The sequence below is a fragment of the Lethenteron reissneri genome, chromosome 24 (assembly GCF_015708825.2).
Source record: "Lethenteron reissneri isolate LAM-NWPU_2019-01 chromosome 24, ASM1570882v1, whole genome shotgun sequence".
NCBI classification, from domain to species: domain Eukaryota; kingdom Metazoa; phylum Chordata; class Hyperoartia; order Petromyzontiformes; family Petromyzontidae; genus Lethenteron; species Lethenteron reissneri.
The window spans coordinates 16411603-16430752 of NC_083802.1; the positions used below are offsets into that span (position 1 = coordinate 16411603).

The 19150-nt window shown below is 52.8% G+C and overlaps 1 protein-coding gene across 1 annotated transcript; it reads left to right on the forward strand.

The window, feature by feature from the left end:
* The first annotated feature begins 382 nt into the window (after positions 1-382).
* On the forward strand, positions 383-18952 carry LOC133346687 (creatine kinase U-type, mitochondrial-like). Its single transcript, XM_061558475.1, has 10 exons — positions 383-583; positions 7599-7779; positions 8400-8598; positions 9543-9638; positions 10018-10239; positions 11779-11864; positions 12843-12966; positions 13524-13658; positions 15705-15830; positions 17764-18952. Exons 2-10 carry the CDS (start codon positions 7619-7621, stop codon positions 17881-17883), a joined length of 1269 nt encoding a protein of 422 aa, XP_061414459.1. The 5' UTR covers positions 383-583; positions 7599-7618; the 3' UTR covers positions 17884-18952.
* Positions 18953-19150: the final 198 nt, after the last annotated feature.

The window sequence follows — 19150 nt, forward strand, 5'->3', positions numbered from 1 at the left end:
GACTCGGACATCCGACTTCCCTCGGACGCAAATCCCATCCGAGCCGATTGCTGTGTTACCCCCCACCACCACCACCACCCCCCACCACCCAACACACCCCCACTGCTATTTCTTCCGGCGGAATGAGCCCACCTAGTGGAGGATAGCAGGGTAAGGTGGGGGGGGGGTGAGAGGAGAGGGGGGTGAGAGGAGGGGGTGAGAGGGGGGGTGAGAGGAGGGGGGTGAGAGGAGGGGGGTGAGAGGAGGGGGGTGAGAGGAGGGGGGTGAGAGGAGGGGGTGAGAGGAGGGGAGGTGAGGAGGGGGGGTGAGAGGAGGGGGGTGAGAGGAGGGGGGGTGAGAGGAGGGGGGGGTAAGAGGAGGGGGGAGGGGTGAGAGGAGGGGGGTGGGTTGCGCTTGGCGGAGATGATGCGGGAGAGAGAAGACGGAGAGAGCGGGATTTGCACCACCACCACCACTACAACAACCACAACCACCACCGCAACCATCGCCACCGCGACCATCACCACCAGCAGCAGCAGCAGCCGTGGCAGCATTCTCCGCCGCACTTGCCAGACACAAGCTTGACTCCTCGCCATAAGCCAAGGTACGCGCGCGTGTGTGTGTGCACGTATGTGTGTGTGTGTGCACGTACGTGTGTGTGTGTACGTGTGTGTGTACGTATGTATGCACGCGTACCTCCACTCGCCTTTGCGTACGTGTCGAGGTATGCGCAGTCTTCATCCCTCCTCCTCCCTCTTTGTTATTGCTCGGGCGCGTTCATCCATCAGTGATTTGTGCGCTATGCACGTCCACTGCGCCGTGCACGAACGACCGAGCGAATAGCCAGCTCCATTGGCTTTTTTCTCTCTCGACCGAATCATCAATCACTGCCGTTTATTTGCTTTGAAACGCGACGACGAAAGTATCATTATGCGGTATTTGTTTGTTTTGTTGCGTGTGTGATAATCCTCATCATCCTCCTCCTCCTCCGCCATCATCATGATCCACCGTGCGATGTGAAAAATAAAAATCCGCCGAGCACCTTGCACACGAGATGATCGTTGTTGTTTGCGATACAAACAATACCAACAACAACAACAGCAACCCTTGATGCGTGCGTGCGCGTGAGTGAGATGGATCCAGGGTGCAGTCGCGACTTGCCGATTCAGACGCGAGGGAGCACGCGGTGTTTGTGTGGTGCGTCTCTTTGTGAGTGTAGCCTTAGAAAGAGTGCTTGGTGAGCTACGTGAACATCACTGCTGGGGAGACAAAGGCGGCCGGGTGTGGTTACCGCGAGCTCATACCCCGCCCCCTCCTCTCCTGTGCCGTTCCAGCCTTAAATAGGCGCTCTCTATCAGCACTTGCCCCAACAGCCTGTGTAGTCTACATGGGGGAGCTTTGTCTTTATTTTTGATTGTGACATCGCAGGCCTGCGAGGGCTGGAGACAGCCTGGGGGGGAGGCCTTCACCCAGCGGTGCGTAGACCATGGCTGATGATGGTGCTCATGATGGTGTTTAGTTACGCGATGGTCATTGTTTTGAAGGATGAAATGGTGATCCTGATGGTAAGGCACATGATGATATGCCTCATGATGGCATATAGTTTATATTACTATGATGTTGCTGATGATGATGATACCAATGTCCACGATGATATCAAAATATACTGATGATGATATGTACTTGCATCAACCAGATATGCAATCTTGTTGATCACAGTGACGTCAATTGATATGATTACGTCAATTTGAATGGATGAATGATGATGATAAAATCAATTTACACGATCATGATGTCTAATTGCATGGCAATCATCATTAAATATACTGATGATGATATGTATTGCATCAACGAGATATGCAATCTTGTTGATCACAGTGACGTCAATTGATATGATTACGTCAATTTGAATGGATGAATGATGATGATAAAATCAATTTACACGATCATGATGTCTAATTGCATGGCAATCATCATTATTAGTCGTTGCATGATAGTCACAATCATGACATCTAGTTCCGTGACTTTAATCATCGTGACTTTGATCATCGTGACTTTGATCATCGTGACTTTGATCATCATGACGTCCGCTCGTGTGGAGCAATTTCCGTGCCGTCTGCCATCTCCATCGATTGCGGCTCCCTCCCCCCACCAACTCCCCCGTTCCCGCACAGCACTCACATCCCCCCCACCCGCCAGACACGACCCCCCCCTGCCCCCCAGCTCTTCCCACCCCCACCACTCATTCCCTTCTTTTCATTTGACCTTGACAGCACGACCTTCGCTTGGACTCGAAACTCAACCGTGGAACTCACGATACTCAATTCGAGCTGGCTGCTCGGATTAAAAAAAAATTCACTGCTGCGTCGATCGCGGGGACGTTGTTTGACCATACTTCACCACTGTGGACACAGTTGAACAACAACAAAAACACGTTGGGTTTTTGTTTGTCGTGATTACTGCTTTGGAAAGTGGTGCACAAGTAAAGCCCACACAACCTCGCGTGCTATGAAGACGATCCTTACACTTCTAAAGGCCACGGTGTCATTGCAGAAATTGTCGAACTTTGTTCGTGATAATTGTGCTTTTGCACCACTGCAGTAGCAGCATCAACACAATACTTGTTTAATGCAAACGCGGCTATAACGCTGCTCTAAAAAGGATATATAATAGGCGACGTTTCGGGCAATTGTCCTTCTTGGTGAAGGGAGGCCTACTTGTCCACTGATATCAGCCCGTGGCCGTGAATCGAACGCAGGTAGCTCGGTTCATAGCACATTGCACCACCGCTCAGCCTTGAACAGACTGTTTGTGCCAGTGATGTTAGCGAGCACCTATGAAGGCCGGCACGGCACACGAGGGGCTGTGTGGCCAACACCAGGCCCGGCCGCCTTTGTCTCCCCAGTGGCGATGTTTACACACCAGGCTGAGTCGACCTAGGGGAGACCCAGGACCGGTTCGAATAATCGTCACTGGTGCTGGTGACCGTGAGCGAGAATTGAACTCTGGTGGCCGGGATCGCAGGGCAGCGCGCTAACTGGCGCTACACACCGTGTTAGGCACACACACACACACGGCTACGTGCAGTTTAAAATGCATCCGAAATAGCCTTGCGGTACTAATGAGTCCTGCCGACCGAAGGCTTTTCCATTATCTCCACTTACAAGATGAAGGCTTTCCTCGTCTCATCCAATTACGAATCCCCGCTCAATCCTCAACCTTCATTCTGATTTGTTTTTTAATGGCACGCCAAGTTGTTGTAATTTTTCTTCATTCATTCATTCACTTGCACGCACCACCACTCGGGCTCCATTCACTACGAATAATTATTCCCCCAAAGTGATGTCCCACGCCTACTGTTGCAGAGCGCCTTCATATCAATTCGACCAATGCCCCGCATTTGGGCTTTGTGTTTAAATCCGCGGGGCACATTTGCCGCTTGTTGTCGATTCTTAAATTGGTTTTGGCTATCGTGGGACGGATCGGGAGAGGCCTTCATCCAGCAGTGGATCGACCACGGTTCATGATGATCATGACGACGGTTACATTCTCTCAGTTTCGTAATTCTCAATCCGTTAATCGGCAGAACATAATCCAGAATGCAGTTTCCACGAACATTACTTTTGGAGGTACTGTATGTCGTATTTAATTTCGCAGCGAATTTGGAGCCCCATAGCCCGTCACATCTGGCCAGTTCACCAACATCGATTCAAGCGAGCCTGACTCTGCTGATGAGACACTGCGTGCCGACGACGTCGGTACCAGAGTTTGCCCGTCTTGAATAATCGCTGCTTGAAATCGTGCGCTGCTCGAGAGAAGGGCGCGCGGCCGATGCTTTGTGTAAGAGATTCCTTTTTGTGTTCCCAACGTCGGGAGAGACGGGCGCGTGCGTGTGAAGGAGACGTTCTTTAATTCGTGAGGTCATGGGAGGCTTTTCGCGCACTCAACGCAGACGCCCCCCCCACTACCCAGCCCCCGATTCATGCCCCCCCACCCTATTCACGGCCACCCCACCCTATTCACGTCCACCACAGGCAGGGCAACAAATAAATGGGGATTAAATCCACCCCCCCCCCCATTCGTGCGTCTCACTTGGCAAATGCCGTAGCGACACTGCATGGATGACGGCTCCCGTTTATCGCCATATACAGGGCGACCCGTTTATAGATGCCCCCAACTCATTTCCCATCACCCTTTCAGCACAAGCGGGCTTTGCCTGGTGAGAATACAACAAAAAGAATAATAGTTGAGTTTAATTTGTCTTTTTTTTTAAAGCCGATTTGTTTACATCTCTCCTATACGCTGCAGTCCTGTCGCGTTTTTTGTTGTTGCGAGGTTCTCACCACGTGCCTCCCCCCCCCCCCCCTTTACTGGAACATCTGTGGAGCAGAGCCGTGTCGCTCATCAGATTCCTCCAGTAGAGATACACATTGTGATTCTGGCTTTCATCTCGGCGGTGTGACTGATTAACACGAGGAGGCGGGTTGCGGCTGCTGTACGAACTCTCCGTAATCGGTGTGCGTGTCCGACGTTTCCCCTCCGCGAGCTTCTTCAGCCGAAGTTGAGTTTTCGTCTCGAATCAGCCACCGACCAACAGCATTGGCCAACACCAACACCCCGCGCCTTCGCCACTTAAGTGACGGCGGCGTCATCACGACGCCTGCGCTAGGCCAGGTGCACTTCGAGGCCACGTGAAGTGTCGTAGGGCTCGTCCGCTGACAGGAGGTCACTGGTCAGACGTCGTGGCGTGGGAAAAAAAGACGAGTTGGAAGGACGCGTTAACATGTTCCGTGTCGCGTTACAGATCCGTCGCTCACGATTTCTCGGGCGTTCGTGCGTCCTGTCTGCGCGTCTATTTCTAGCCCTGCGCGTCCACCTATAAATAAATACAATCACGCACACACATATATAATAGCATCGTTAAACCTTTGCTCGATTCAAAACGCACTCGTGCGCTCGACAGGCGGCACAGAAGTCGATCGACGATCCACTTTGCTCGCCCGTGTTATCTCTCTCCGTCGTCCTCTCGCCGGTGACATCTCGAGAACAGCACCGACACCTCGCCGACGCACCGACACCACAACGCACGCAACCGAACGGCGGGCCATCGACGACTATTCTTCATTTCTAGATTTGAAGTTTTCGTGACTGCAAGGATTCATATTCTTAGGTTTGTTTCGGTAAAGTCACGTAGGTAAAAAATTAAAATTAATAAAAGTAAAATAAAAATAAAATAAAAATCACGACGTTTCGGAGGCAACACAAGCCTCCGTCTTCAGGTGGTACCGTCACAGCACGCTTGCTGTATCAAGAGAAATTCCAAGAAAACAGTCCTTGTATATATATACTGGTTGAGGGTGGGAGGAGCCAAGGTAGGCCCTGGATATTATTATTGTGAGGCTGAAGCACGCTGTTAGGAATGAGCATTTGTTGTGTAGACTGGTTGATAAGAGTTGGGTGTGTACTGTGTGTGTGTACTATTCATCCGATTTTAAGCTTTCGTGACCGCAAGGATTCATACTCTTTGTTTTTTTCGGTAAAGTCACGTATGTAGTGACTTTACCGAAAACACCAAAGAGTACTATTCATCACACCGCCGCCGCCGTCGTATTAGCAATGGAATTTATTATATCAGTTCATGTTTTAGTTTGGTTTTTATCTTTTATTTCCCGTCGTGCAGAGCCAGGTAGGTGCTCGCAATGTGCGTCGCGTTTGCGAAGTTCCTACTCAAGGGCTTCATTCGTGCACAGACTAAAACTAAATAATGTTTTCTTGGTTCTTTCGGTAAACATAATAAAATAATTATGTTTTATTTTTATTATTGTATTACTTCCCTTCTACGTGACTTTACCGAAAAAACCAAGAAGATGAATCCCTGCAGTCACGAAAGCTTTACATCGAAATTTAAATAATGTTTTTTTAAATATTTATAGTTTTTACAAGGCCCCACTGAGCTGTGTTATGGCTCGTTTTTTCAGAAGCTATCACAAATCGATAGCTCAACGAAGTGGCTTATCACCACGTTGACATTTATAGCAGCCAAATACTCAAAACGCGTGGCGTTGATTCTAAATGCGGAGGGGAATAACCGGAGAACCCCAGAAAACAATCCACGCGACCACGGGGAGAGAGAGAGAGGGAGACACTTCAAACTCTAAATATACAGCAGCAGGCGTCGGGGTCGGGATCGAACCCACGACCTCCTGTATACCAGGCGAGGTAGTTAACATCTCCTAGCCACCGTGATGACGATGAGAGAGAGACGCAAACTCTAAATATACAGCAGCAGGCGTCAGGGTCGGGATCGAACCCACGACCTCCTGTATACCAGGCGAGGTAGTTAACATCTCCTAGCCACCGTGATGACGATGAGAGAGAGACGCAAACTCCAAATATACAGCAGCAGGCGTCAGGGTCGGGATCGAACCCACGCCCTCCTGTATACCAGGCGAGGTAGTTAACATCTCCTAGCCACTGTGATGATGATGAGAGAGAGAGTCACGCGAACTCTAAATATACAGCAGCAGGCGTCAGGGTCGGGATCGAACCCATGACCTCCTGTAGACCAGGCGAGGTAGTTAACATCTCCTCGCCACCGTGATGATGATGAGAGAGAGAGAGACGCAAACTCCAAATCTACAGCAGCAGGCGTCAGGGTCGGGATCGAACCCACGACCTCCTGTATACCAGGCGAGGTAGTTAACATCTCCTAGCCACCGTGATGATGATGAGAGAAAGACGAACCCACGACCTCCTGTGTAAATACAAGGCGGCACACAGTTGATCGGTTTGCGTGCCTGAACGCGTGCAGTTTGAACTCACTCAGATGCAGCTGTGCGGTCGAACATAGGACAACCCTCTGTGTGTACTGTGTGCATTGTGTGTGTACTGTGTGCATTGTGTGTGTACTGTGTGTGTGTACTGTGTGTGCAGTGTGTGCATTGTGTGTGTACTGTGTGCATTGTGTGTGTACTGTGTGTGTGTACTGTGTGTGCACTGTGTGCATTGTGTGTGTACTGTGTGCATTGTGTGTGTACTGTGTGTGTGTGTACTGTGTGCATTGTGTGTGTACTGTGTGTACTGTATGCATTGTGTGTGTACTGTGTGTGTATTGTGTACGAGTACTGCTTGTGTACTGTCTGTACTGTGTGCACTGTGTGTACGATGTGTGTACCGTGTGTACTGTCTGTACCGTGTGTGTGTACTGTGTGTTTACCGTGTGTGTGCACTGTGTGTGCACTGTGTGTGTACTGTATGCATTGTGTGTGTACAGTGTGTGTGTGTACTGTGTTTACCGTGTGTGTGTACTGTTTGTGTATTGTGTGTGTGCATTGTGTGTGTATTGTGTACGAGTACTGCGTGTGTACTGTGTCTGAAATGTCTGTACTGTGTGCACTGTGTGTGTACCGTGTGTGTGTAATGCATGTGTACTGTGTGTGTGTACTGCGTGTGTGTACTGTATGTGTGCTGTATGTGTACCGTGTGTGTGTACCGTGTGTGTGTACTGTGTGTGTGTGTACTGTGTGTGAGTGTACTGTGTGTATCAATATTCTGATTTGATGGAGACCGTGGCTGCCTGCATGGTATCCCCTCTGCCGCCCCCCCCCCCCCCCCCCCAGAAAATCGTGCAGCCGGGGCTATGGCAAGCAACTTCATCCGCGCGATGTTGGGGGGCCGAGGGGGCCTCATGCTGGGGGCTGCGGCGGGGGCCGGCATCGTGGCGTCGGGATTGGCGCTCAACCGGGACTCGAACTGGGTCGGAGCGGCGATGAACACGGGGAGGCGCTTCTACCCGGCCAGGCGAGAGCGTGGGGGCGGTGGGAGGGGATCGGTGGTGATGGTGGTGACCAGGGTGACGATGATGCTGATCGTGATGATGATGCTGATCATGATGATGATCGTGATGATGATGCTGATCGTGATGATGATCGTGATGATCGTGATGATGATGATGATGATCGTGATGATGATAGTGATGATCGTGATGATCGTGATGATGATGATCGTGATGATAGTGATGATGCTGATCGTGATGATGGTGACAGTGATGATTGTGTTGAACACTATTCTCAGTGCTGATGATGATCGTGGTGATGCTAGTGATGGTGTTAATCGCCGTACGCAGCTCTGATGATGATGATGATGACGATGGTGATGGTGACGATGATGGTGTTGATTACTATTCAGAGTGCTTTTGCTGATGATCGTGACGATGGCGATGAAGATGGCGATAATGATGATGATGATGAGAGTGATGATGGTGGTGTTGATGGTGACGATGATGAAGATGATTTATGACGGTGATGATGACGGTGACGATGATTATGACAGTCACGATAATCGTGACGGTGACGATGATCGTGACGGTGATGATGACGGTGATGACGACGACGGCTGACGGTGGCGTTCGCTGTCCACAGTGCCGAGTACCCGGACTTGCGCAAGCACAACAACTGCATGGCGAGCAGCCTCACGCCGGCGGTGTACGCGCGCCTCTACGACAAAGCCACTCCCGGCGGCTTCACCCTGGACCAGTGCATCCAGACCGGCGTGGACAACGCCGGCCACCCCTTCATCAAGACCGTGGGCATGGTGGCGGGAGACGAGGAGTCATACGAGGTGCCGCGCTGTTGCTGTGCCTCGTAGCGCACTCGGTAGCTTCACAAGAAGTGGGGGGGGGCAGGGGGGTGCCTTGCATCCCCTCTCCCCCCTCCCCCCCAGTGGCCAAAGCTAACATGAGAGATGTGTTTTCGACGGTGTGAAAGGACGATAACTTATTTTAAAACGCGGTTCAAATTAACACAGTTCTGCTGCGGAGGGATCTGGTAGGAACGTTGGGTTGCTCGGTCAATGGCCAGGGTCAACGGCGGCGTGGTGTATTCCGCAAATGTGGCCGACTGTGAGGGCGGGCAGAAGCCGGCGTGAGTAGGTTAAACGTTGAGTTTTATAAGGGCACCACGGGGTGACCAGCCCCTCCCCACCCAGCCCCACCCCTCTCACCCCCCAACCATCTCAATGGATTCTTTGTCACGTGGACACAGAGCTGGTTGCTCGATCGGAAACCTCCCCCCCCCCCTGCACCCCCACCCTCTTCCCCCCCCTCCGCCACGTCCAAATTTATCGTAACTCGGCCACTGGAGCCTTTGATCCTCGTTGGCCCACGTGCAGTCGCACCGCCTGCACACTTGATAGCTGCACCACTCACTCCCGTGCGCCCTGTCCCGTGTCACACCGCGTCACGTCTGACCATGCCGTAACCACACCACACCACCTCCTCGCCACCACACCGCCACGCCGTAACCACACCATGACACCGCCACCACACCACCATCACACCACACCACACCGCAACCATCTCGCCACGCCATAACCACACCACCCCACCAACACACCGCCACCACACCACCACCATCACCACACCACACCGCCACCTCTCCGCCACCACACTGCCACCACCTCGCCACGCCATAACCACACCACACCGCCACCACACCACCACCACACCGCCACCACCTCGCCACGCTGCGTGTGGTTCCACGCCGTGCCGGTCCTGTGTCTCGCAGGTGTTCGCGGACATTTTCGACCCCGTGATCAAAGAGCGGCACAACGGGTACGACCCGCGGAAGATGCTGCACAGCACGGACCTGGACCACTCCAAGGTGAGGAGCCCGGGACGCACGGAGGGACGCGGAGACGCTGAGAGAGACGTCGAGATGTGCAGCGGGAGACGTAAACTTTGTTTAGAAGCGAGACGAAAAACTTGCTGAATGTGGTTGAATTACTCATCCAACTCTCACCCTCTCTCTCCTCCCCACCACCCCCTGTCCCTCTGTCTCCCTCCCCTGCTCCCCGTTTGTCTGTCTCCCCCCCCACTCGCCCCCCTCCCCAACTCCCTCTCTCCTCCTCTTCTCCTCCTCTTGCCCACCACCGCCCACTCCCAACACCTCCCTATTACACCTCCTCGTGCCCCCATTTCCCCCCGTACCACACCCCCCCCCCCTTTCTCCACCACCACCACTACCACCTCCTCCACGGCAGCTCACCCACGGCGTTATGGACGAGCGCTACGTGCTGTCCACGCGCGTTCGCAGCGGGCGCAGCATCCGCGGGCTGGCGCTGCCGCCCGCGTGCACGCGCGCCGAGCGGCGCGAGGTGGAGCGCGTGGTCACCTCGGCCCTGGGGGACCTCAAGGGTGACCTCGCGGGCCGCTACTACCCCCTGTGCGGCATGAAGGACTGCGAGCAGGAGCAGCTCATATCCGTAAGGAGCATCGGCAGACGCGTCACAATAGAGCCCCCCCCCCCCGTCCACCCAGCTACCTGTCACTGATTGGCTGGGAGGTGGCGGGGAGGGGCGTTATGGGGGATGTAGGTAGAGTAGTGTAGCTGAGTGGGTCTTACCTGGTTAGAAATTTAAAAAAGTGTTTAGTTTAGTTGCATCGCCTCCCCTCCCTCTCCCTCTCCTCCCCGGCTAATCTGTAGCGGAATGGGGAAGTGCTTTCCCCCCCCCCTCCATCCCTCACGAGTGAAGGGCGCCACGATGTTAACTACCTCGCCTGGTATGCAGGAGGTCGTGGGTTCAATCCCGACCCTGACGCCTGCTGTATGTTTGGAGTTTGCGTCGGTTTCTCTCACTGCGGTCGCGTGGATTTTTCTGTGGATTCTCCTTTTTTTACCCCTCCACATTTATAATCAATATCACGCGTTTCGAGCATTTGGCTGCTACAAATTGTCCACGTGATGATGATAAGCCACTTCGTTGAGCTATCACATGTGGCCAAGGTCGCTTCTGAAAAAATAGCTACATAGCTCAGTGGGCCTTACCAGGTAAAATAGATTTAACAAAAGTTCAGAAGCAGTGCTGAGATGTCTACTTCCACGGGCCGTTATTTAACACGGCGGAGTGGAGGTGGCTTGCACCGCTCCGCTGCGAGATTACCGAATGGATTCTTGACGCGACGCCGTTTGGCCCACGTGGGTCAGGGGTTTCAGGAGCAATTGTAGCCGGCACTGTTGAAAATCTGGGTTCGACTTCAGGTTTCAGTCGCCGCCGGCCGGCGATGGGTCTCATCCCGTTCACCGTGCAACGACCGCACACACACACAACAAATATCACAATTTATTGGGGATGTTTTTGTTTTGCCGTTTCATATGGCAGATACCAGCCCTGCGAGATGACATTTTTCGAGGGTAATAAATGGACACGTGGCTTGGTATGTGGCAAGAAAGCAGATCTTGTTAAATCAAGGGTTGTATTTCAATCGCGTAAATTCCAGCTCTGAGAATGAAGAGAGACAAAAATAATCGTCGACTGCAATGGGACATTCCCCTCGCCTCATGTGTGCGGTGGGGTGAAAGGTCACGGAAGGGATCTCAGAAGCGGTTCTGTGATAGCAACTTCCACGGACCGTTCTTGAACAACATAGACTGCCCTGACAAAGTCTCCGGTAGCTCGATCGGACCCCCCCCCGCTCCCCCCCTGTGCCCCCACCCTCTCCCTTGCCCCCCCCCCACCTCCTCATCCAAATTTATCGTAACCCAGCCACTGGACCCCTTTGATCCTCGTCGACCCGCACGCAGTTACACCGCCTACACACTCGATATGTATGTGTGTTGAACTTCTTTCACACCGTACGTAGCCAACCGTGCTAATCGGAGGTGAGCTGGGAAGGACAACAAACTAAACACGAATACAGCTGCACCACTGACTCCACCACTGACTCCCCCCCCCCCACCGCTCACCCTCGCCGCTTTCTCTGTGCCCTCACCTCTATCGCACTCACTCACCTCCTTCACGCAGGACCACTTCCTGTTCGACAAACCCGTGTCGCCACTGCTCACCTCGGCTGGGATGGCCCGGGACTGGCCGGACGCCCGCGGCATCTGGTGAGTCGGAGAGGGAGGGAGGGTGGGGAGGGGAGGGAGGGAAGGGAGGGGAGGGAGGGGAGGGAGGGAGCGAGAGGATGGAGAAGGGGAGGGAGAGGAGGGAGGGAGCCATCCCGGTGGTGTGGGGAGGAGAGTGGAAGATCGGTTAGGTCAGTGGCTCTTCGCCTGGGGTGCACCCTGCACCCCCTGGGGGTGCGAGATGCCCTTTCAGGGGGTGCGAGATGTGGCCAGATTTATTTTTAGAAGGTGAAGTATGGTCAAACAACCCCCACGACCTGCTGGCGTGGTGTGGCCCTCGTCCAGCAGTGGAGTGACACAAAGTGCTGTAGGTCGCGTCGCCAAGATGTGAGTGCGGCTTGCAGCGGTGCAGGGCTGACACCACCGCTGACGATCGTCGACGATTGTCGTCGTTGTTATCGCTGAACGAGTTCACACGGGAAAGCCTCACCAAGTCAAGAGGGTCCTGCTGAGATTCTCGCAGGACGGGGAGATGATCGCTGCTCTACGACTTTCCCAATTTCAGTGGTTCGGGAGTGACCTTTTTTTGTTACTTTGGACAAAGTTGGCTCGTGACGCCGGCGCACGTGGCCCTACGGTGTTCAGACGATGACGGCGATGACGACGAAGACGGTGATGGTAACAATGATGATGACGACGATGATAATGAAGACGATGACAACGGCGATGACAATGATGATGACGACGATTATGATGACAATGAAGACGACGACGATGATGATTACAATGATGACGACGATGATGACGATGACAACGACGATAATGATGAAGATGATGACGATGATGACGATGATGACGATTATGACGACGACGATGATGATGATCATAATGATGATGATCATAATGATGATGACAACGATGATGACGATGATAATGACGTTGATGCTGACGATGACGACGATAATGGTGATGGCGATGACGATAATAACGAAGACGATGATGATGACGATGTGGTGGCAGGCACAACAACGAGAAGAACTTCCTCGTGTGGATCAACGAGGAGGACCACACGCGACTCATCTCGATGGAGAAGGGAGGCAACATGAAGCGAGTGTTCGAGCGCTTCTGCCGTGGGGTTAAGGAGGTGAGGGGGGCATCCGTGCCTGTGCGTGCACGCGCGTGTCTGTGCGTGTGTGTGCGCGCACGCGTATGTGTGTGTGTGTGTGTCTTTGTGTGTCTGTGCGTGCACGCGTGTGTGTGTGTCTGTGTGTGCACGCGTGTGTTTGCGTGTGTGTGAGTGTGCCTGTGTGTCTTTGTGTGTGCACGCGTGTGTGTGTGCGTGTGTGTGTTTGTGCGTGGGGAGCGGTAGTGTAGTGGTTAGTGTGCTGCGCTGCGAACCCGGCGAGCCGAGTTCGAATCCCGCTGACGGCCAACACCACCAGTGACGATTATCTGAACCGGTGCTGGGGCTCCCCTAGGTCGACTCAGCCTCAAACGAGTAAACAATTGAGTAAACGTTTGAGGCTGAGTACGGCGTGTAAACATCGCCACTGGGGAGACAAAGGCGGCCGGGCGTGGTGTTGGCCACCCACTACCTCGCGTGTCATACCGGCCTTCTAGAACTGCTCGCTAACGGCACTTGCACCCACAGTCTGCTCAGCCTACACGGGGGCTTGTTGTTGTTGTCGTCTTTGTTTGAAGGTGGAGCGACTGATCCAGGAGCGTGGCTGGGAGTTCATGTGGAACAAGCACCTGGGCTACGTGCTCACCTGCCCCTCCAACCTGGGCACGGGACTGCGGGCCGGCGTCCACGTCCGACTGCCCCTGCTCGCCAAGGTTAGGGGTTGGACTTCAGGGCAGTGGCGGAACGAGCGTGGGGGGCAGGCAGGGGGTGCCTTGACCCCCACCCTGCCCCACCCCCCCCCCCCGGGTGGCCACAACTACGAGTTGAAGGCCCCCCCATTGACAACCACCATGAAAGATGTGTTCGATAGTGTAGAAGAACATGCACTTGGTCAAAACGCGGTTTAATTCTTTATTTATTTTAATGAAAATGCTTTATTTTACGTTCCACGTTTCATTTTAATTTAATGGGAGCGGTAACGTTATCTTGCAAATAAATTATCCGGGGCTGATAAGCGGCTGCTGCATTTGCGAAGTGTTCGAGACCGTGAGCGTAATGATGATGTGATGAGGGCAAGAGGTGCGACCGTGCGAAACAAAAATCTAAGATTGGGGCCCCACCAGACCAATTGCCGCACGCCCCCCCCCCCCACCCCCCCCCCCCCCCCGAGCTGATGATAACGTAGCTACCACGGTCACTGCTTCGGGGTCAGGTGTTAGTACCGAGGCTGGGGGGTTGGTGCTACGGTTAGGGTTGGGGCTCGGGGTTAAAGTTCGGGTTGGGCTCCAGGGTCAGGCTGAGGGTAGCTCCGATAGTTATCGTCTCAATCATGCACACGCACGATGGAGAAGTCCTGAACGCAGCTCACAGACGTGTCGCTGGATCAAGATCATCATCATCTTCAGAGCACTGAAACCATTATAATGCATCATCATCATCACAGTCATCATGACGTGTAAGTTGCAGATGCAACATGTTTGCGCGCGTGCCATTGCACGTTTGTATGTATGTATGTTGAACTTCTTTCATGCCGTACGTAGCCAACCGTCCACAACGGAGGTGCGGGGGAAGGACAGCAAACTAAACATACCAATTGACACCTCAATTGACAACACCGGACACTCTGGCAAAATTATATTTTCCATTTCCAGGCATTTTCTTAAAACGTAAATCACGTGGAGTCATTCTACAACCACTGTTCGTGTCACCAGCCCTCGATTCACACCGCAACCAGAGGCAGTCAGAACGACGTGAGATCAACTCGGGGACAAGATGCAGGCTCAGATAATTACATCATCAACATCACCACTGCAAGCCGCAAGCAACTGCTGCAATATCTCCTCAAACAACAACAACAAGACTGCCACTACACACTGCTGAGCTTGCAAATTCGAGCGCATTCTTTTAAATCTAGGTTGAAATACTGATTTCTTTAGAACTGCTTTTTGTGTTTTAGCTGTTATCATTCCCCCGCGCTTTCCGAGGAGCACGGTTGGCTACGTACCGTGCAAAAGAAGTTCAACATACGTACACACATAGACTCACACAGAGACCCATAGACTCGCACAGAGACCCATAGACTCGTACAAAGACCCATAGACTCGCACAGAGACCCATAGACTCGCACAGAGACCCATAGACTCGCACAGAGACCCATAGACTCGCACAAAGACCCATAGACTCGCACAGAGACCCACAGACTCGTACAAAGACCCATAGACTCACACAGAGACGCATAGACTCACACAGAGACGCATAGACTCGCACAAAGACCCATAGACTCGCACAGAGACCCATAGACTCGCACAGAGACCCACAGACTCGCACAGAGACCCACAGACTCGCACAAAGACCCATAGGCTCACACAGAGACCCATAGACTCACACAGAGACCCATAGACTCACACAGAGACCCATAGACTCACACAGAGACCCACAGACTCACACAGAGACCCATACTCACACAGAGACCCATAGACTCACACAGAGACCCACAGACTCACACAGAGACCCATAGACTCACACAGAGACCCATAGACTCACACAGAGACCCACAGACTCACATGGAGACCCATAGTTTGTTGTCCTTCGCCCGTACCTCCGATGAGCACGCACATTCCGTGCGGTGTCAAATTGGTGATACGATACACAGACACTCGTACGATCGGTGGTCATAGAACGGGACACAAACAACACCCCCCCCCCCCCCCCAACATAATGATCAAGGCGCTCCCTCTGACGTCTTCCGCTGTCCCCAGGACCGCCGCTTCGGGCAAGTGCTGCTCAATCTGCGCCTGCAGAAGCGCGGCACGGGTGGGGTGGACACGGCCGCCACGGGTGACACTTTTGACATCTCCAACCTCGATCGGCTCGGCAAGTCCGAGGTAAGCCCCCCTCCCCCCCCCCCCGTGCCCATCACCTCCATGTCCCCAATTAACCCACCACCGCCCACCACCCCCACTTTTTTTTTATAACTCTATAGCAGTGACTCTTCACTAATTTTCAGAGGGGGGGGGGCGGAGTCACTTTTGCCGATTAGACATCGTCAGTGTGTGTAAGAGTCGCCACACCACGTGTCTCTACCATTGGGGGTTTGACAGCAGCATGATGATGATGCTGTTGCTGCTGCTACTGCGGTGGTGTTTTCACTCTGTCAGTGGCCCGCGGGCCTCGCAACGAAGACCCAACCGCTGTAGCCCCACACAGCAGGCACGGATCGTGCACGAGTCGGCCCTCTACCGCCACCTCGTGGCGCGCCACGGTGTGAACGCCTCCTCGACCTCTCTACTGGACAATGGACTCGCGTCGCCATCTAGTGGTGGACGCCCTCTAGTGGTGGATGCCCGCTAGTGGTGGACGCCCTCTAGTGGTGGACGCCCTCTAGTGGTGGACGCGAGAGTCGCCACCTCCCACGCGGTGTCACGACAGTTTTCAGTTTCATTTCATTTGTTTGGTATAGCCCTGTGAGCTTCCGTGGCCGTCTGGAACGCTCTCCCCTTCCGATATTAGGAGGCCACTTGGAGCTGTGCACTTTTAAATCATCACATAGATTGAAAGCCAATTTCTTCAGAACTGATTTGTGTTTTAGTTTGTTCTTTCCCCGCACCTCCGATTAGTGCGGCCGGCTACGCACGGTGCGACAGAAGTTCAACGTACAATACACAAGTTACTCTTCGGTTCTTCGCAACACAAGCGGAACTGCTGGACACGTGACCTTGCTCTAAGTGGGGTCATTCCGCCTGGGGACGACCCGCTTGTGTTGCGATCGAAACGTCGTGATATATTATTATTTTTGTCTTATTTTATTTTTCTACCTACGTGACTTTACCGAAAGAACCAAAAAGTATGGATTCCTGCAGCAGTCACGAAAGCTTCAAATCAAGATTAATACACAAGTTAAAAACAAAGGACAAAGTTGGGAAATAAACCTGAAAAAAAGGGGGGGGGTCTGGAGTCTTTCCCTGGAATTATTTACAGTGACATTATTGACGAGCCAGTGCCGGCCTGCTCCGTAGCCCTGCGACGTGACCCTGTTTTAAGTGGGGTCATGCAAACAACCCGGGGGGGGGGGGGGTTACGACAGTCAATGTTAAACAAACTTTCAACAAAACGCGAAGCAGAGCGAGTGGTGCCGATGCCGCCCTAGTCTGCTCCGGCCCCCGGTGCCGCCGGTGTCGAATGTTGTACAGTACTGACGTCTATTGACTTGGCGATGAGAGTTTAGAAGGGTGGCTGAGCCCTTCAGCTTTACCATGGGGGGGAGGGATCTCCCATTGAATCGGGGAGGAGGGGTTAATCTTTTTCGTTGGTACAATCCTTAATTAAACGCCATTGCTCGTGTTATAGCTTCTTTAAGAGATCCGTGGAGACGCACATATCAGACAAAGGCGACACACAGACCAGGCACCGGTGTGTTGGAGACTAAACCCACATTGGCAATTCGAGTACGACGTTTCGCCAGTAATTACAATTAGCATCATCAGGCGACAGCCAGATTGGCGAAACGTCACGGGACTCGGATTGTAAATGCTGCAGTGGGTTTACTCTCCAACACACAACACAGCCGAATTGTCACGTGTTGTTGACGTGACGAACCTCACGACTTGGCTGTGTCGGGTGGTGGCGGGTTTAACGACACAACTTTTATATGTTTCGATTTAAAGCTTTCGTGACTGCAGGGATTCATCTTCTTGGTTCTTTCGGTAAAGTCACGTAGAAGGGAAGTAATAAAATAATAAAAATAAAACCTAATAACTTTTATATGTACGCGATATTCCCTCCGTCACGGGTGACATTCGCCGACCCTCTCGCCCACAGGTGGAGCTCGTGCAGATGGTGGTGGATGGCGTCAACTATCTCATCGAATGCGAGAAGCGGCTGGAGCGGGGCCAGGACATCCGCGTACCCCCTCCGCTCCTGAGCAGCCCCGCCAAGTAGAAAAGTCCCCCTCCAATCCCCCACCGCGGGAGAAGAAAGGAACGGATGGGAACAACTTCGACGCCCCCACAACGTCCGCCGCCTCCAAGCTTCGTCGACGCAGGGGAAAGAGCAGCATCACCATCATCACCATCTTCACCATCACCACCTTCACCACGACCATCATCATCATCAGCAGAGTCCCGACGTTCTTTCCTGCCGCAGGGCTTCCACAGCGGAAGCGACGTCTCGTTGTTTAGAAGCGGCCTGGCTGCAGCATAGTCGCCTCTAGTCAAGACGAGTAAATGTCATTTTAGTTCTAAACGGGCGAATTGGTTTAGACTTATTTTGGTACCTTTCTTTGGACCGCGCTGGTAACGATGTCGAACAAAATGAAAGTACGTGAACCAGGGTTTAATTTCAGACCGGGTCAGTGACCCCCCCCCTCCCCCAACAAATATATGCACACCACATCCAGGATACCTCTCGCTACGGCTGTGGCTGCTGGTCACGTGCCACCTAATTGCGAATCTACGAGCGACCCAGACACAACATTTAAATGATTCACGGAGAAAGTCCGCTGAGATGTGAACCTCCCGTGGTGATCGATTCGTACAGCCATGGCTGGCGGGGGGGGGGGGGTGTACGTGTGTTGTTGTGTTATTCGTTCAGGAGCTGGGCAGGTGCCCCTCCACATTTGACACGCGATGCACAGCCAACGTCGTCTCTTCCTTGTTGTCGGGCCTCAGCGAAGTGAATTCGTGCAGTGGCCCAAATTTGCATTGCACCGTCCCCACCTCTCACGATCCCACCCACACCGCCCTTTCCCCCTGTGTACTTGGATGCTACGTCTAAACCCTTCAATGGCATTATTGTACAAGTATTGTATTATATCGGTGGCGGTGGTGGTGTGTATCGGCGTTCGTAAACAACGGGGCTCTGCTGCACTCAAGCATGTCCGTTTTGAACTTATAACACCCCCTGAAAAAAAATGTGAACATTTTAAACGAATTAACTTATCACGACTGTAATGCGTGATCTTAATAATAAAAAAACATAACGCAAACACCAGACATCGGCTCGGGTGACGTCGTCTCACTTCTTGGGGGACACACTTCCTTATACAAAGTACGCATTTTCACCCTCCACCCGAGGCAATTATACAATTACTCGAGCAAATACATTTAGAAACACACAACTCTTATTACGTTCGAGGTACTCCACCCATTATCGGTTCATTTGCTCGACTCGTCGGACACCACGAAAATCGTTGGGACAAAAGTCTCAT

Coding starts and splice junctions, on each gene's coding strand:
- LOC133346687 (XM_061558475.1), top strand. CDS start 7,619: ATGGCAAGCAACTTCATCCGCGCGATGTTGGGGGGCCGAGGGGGCCTC. Junction 12,967..13,523: donor TCTGCCGTGGGGTTAAGGAG/GTGAGGGGGGCA, acceptor CTTTGTTTGAAG/GTGGAGCGACTGATCCAGGA. Junction 13,659..15,704: donor GACTGCCCCTGCTCGCCAAG/GTTAGGGGTTGG, acceptor CGCTGTCCCCAG/GACCGCCGCTTCGGGCAAGT.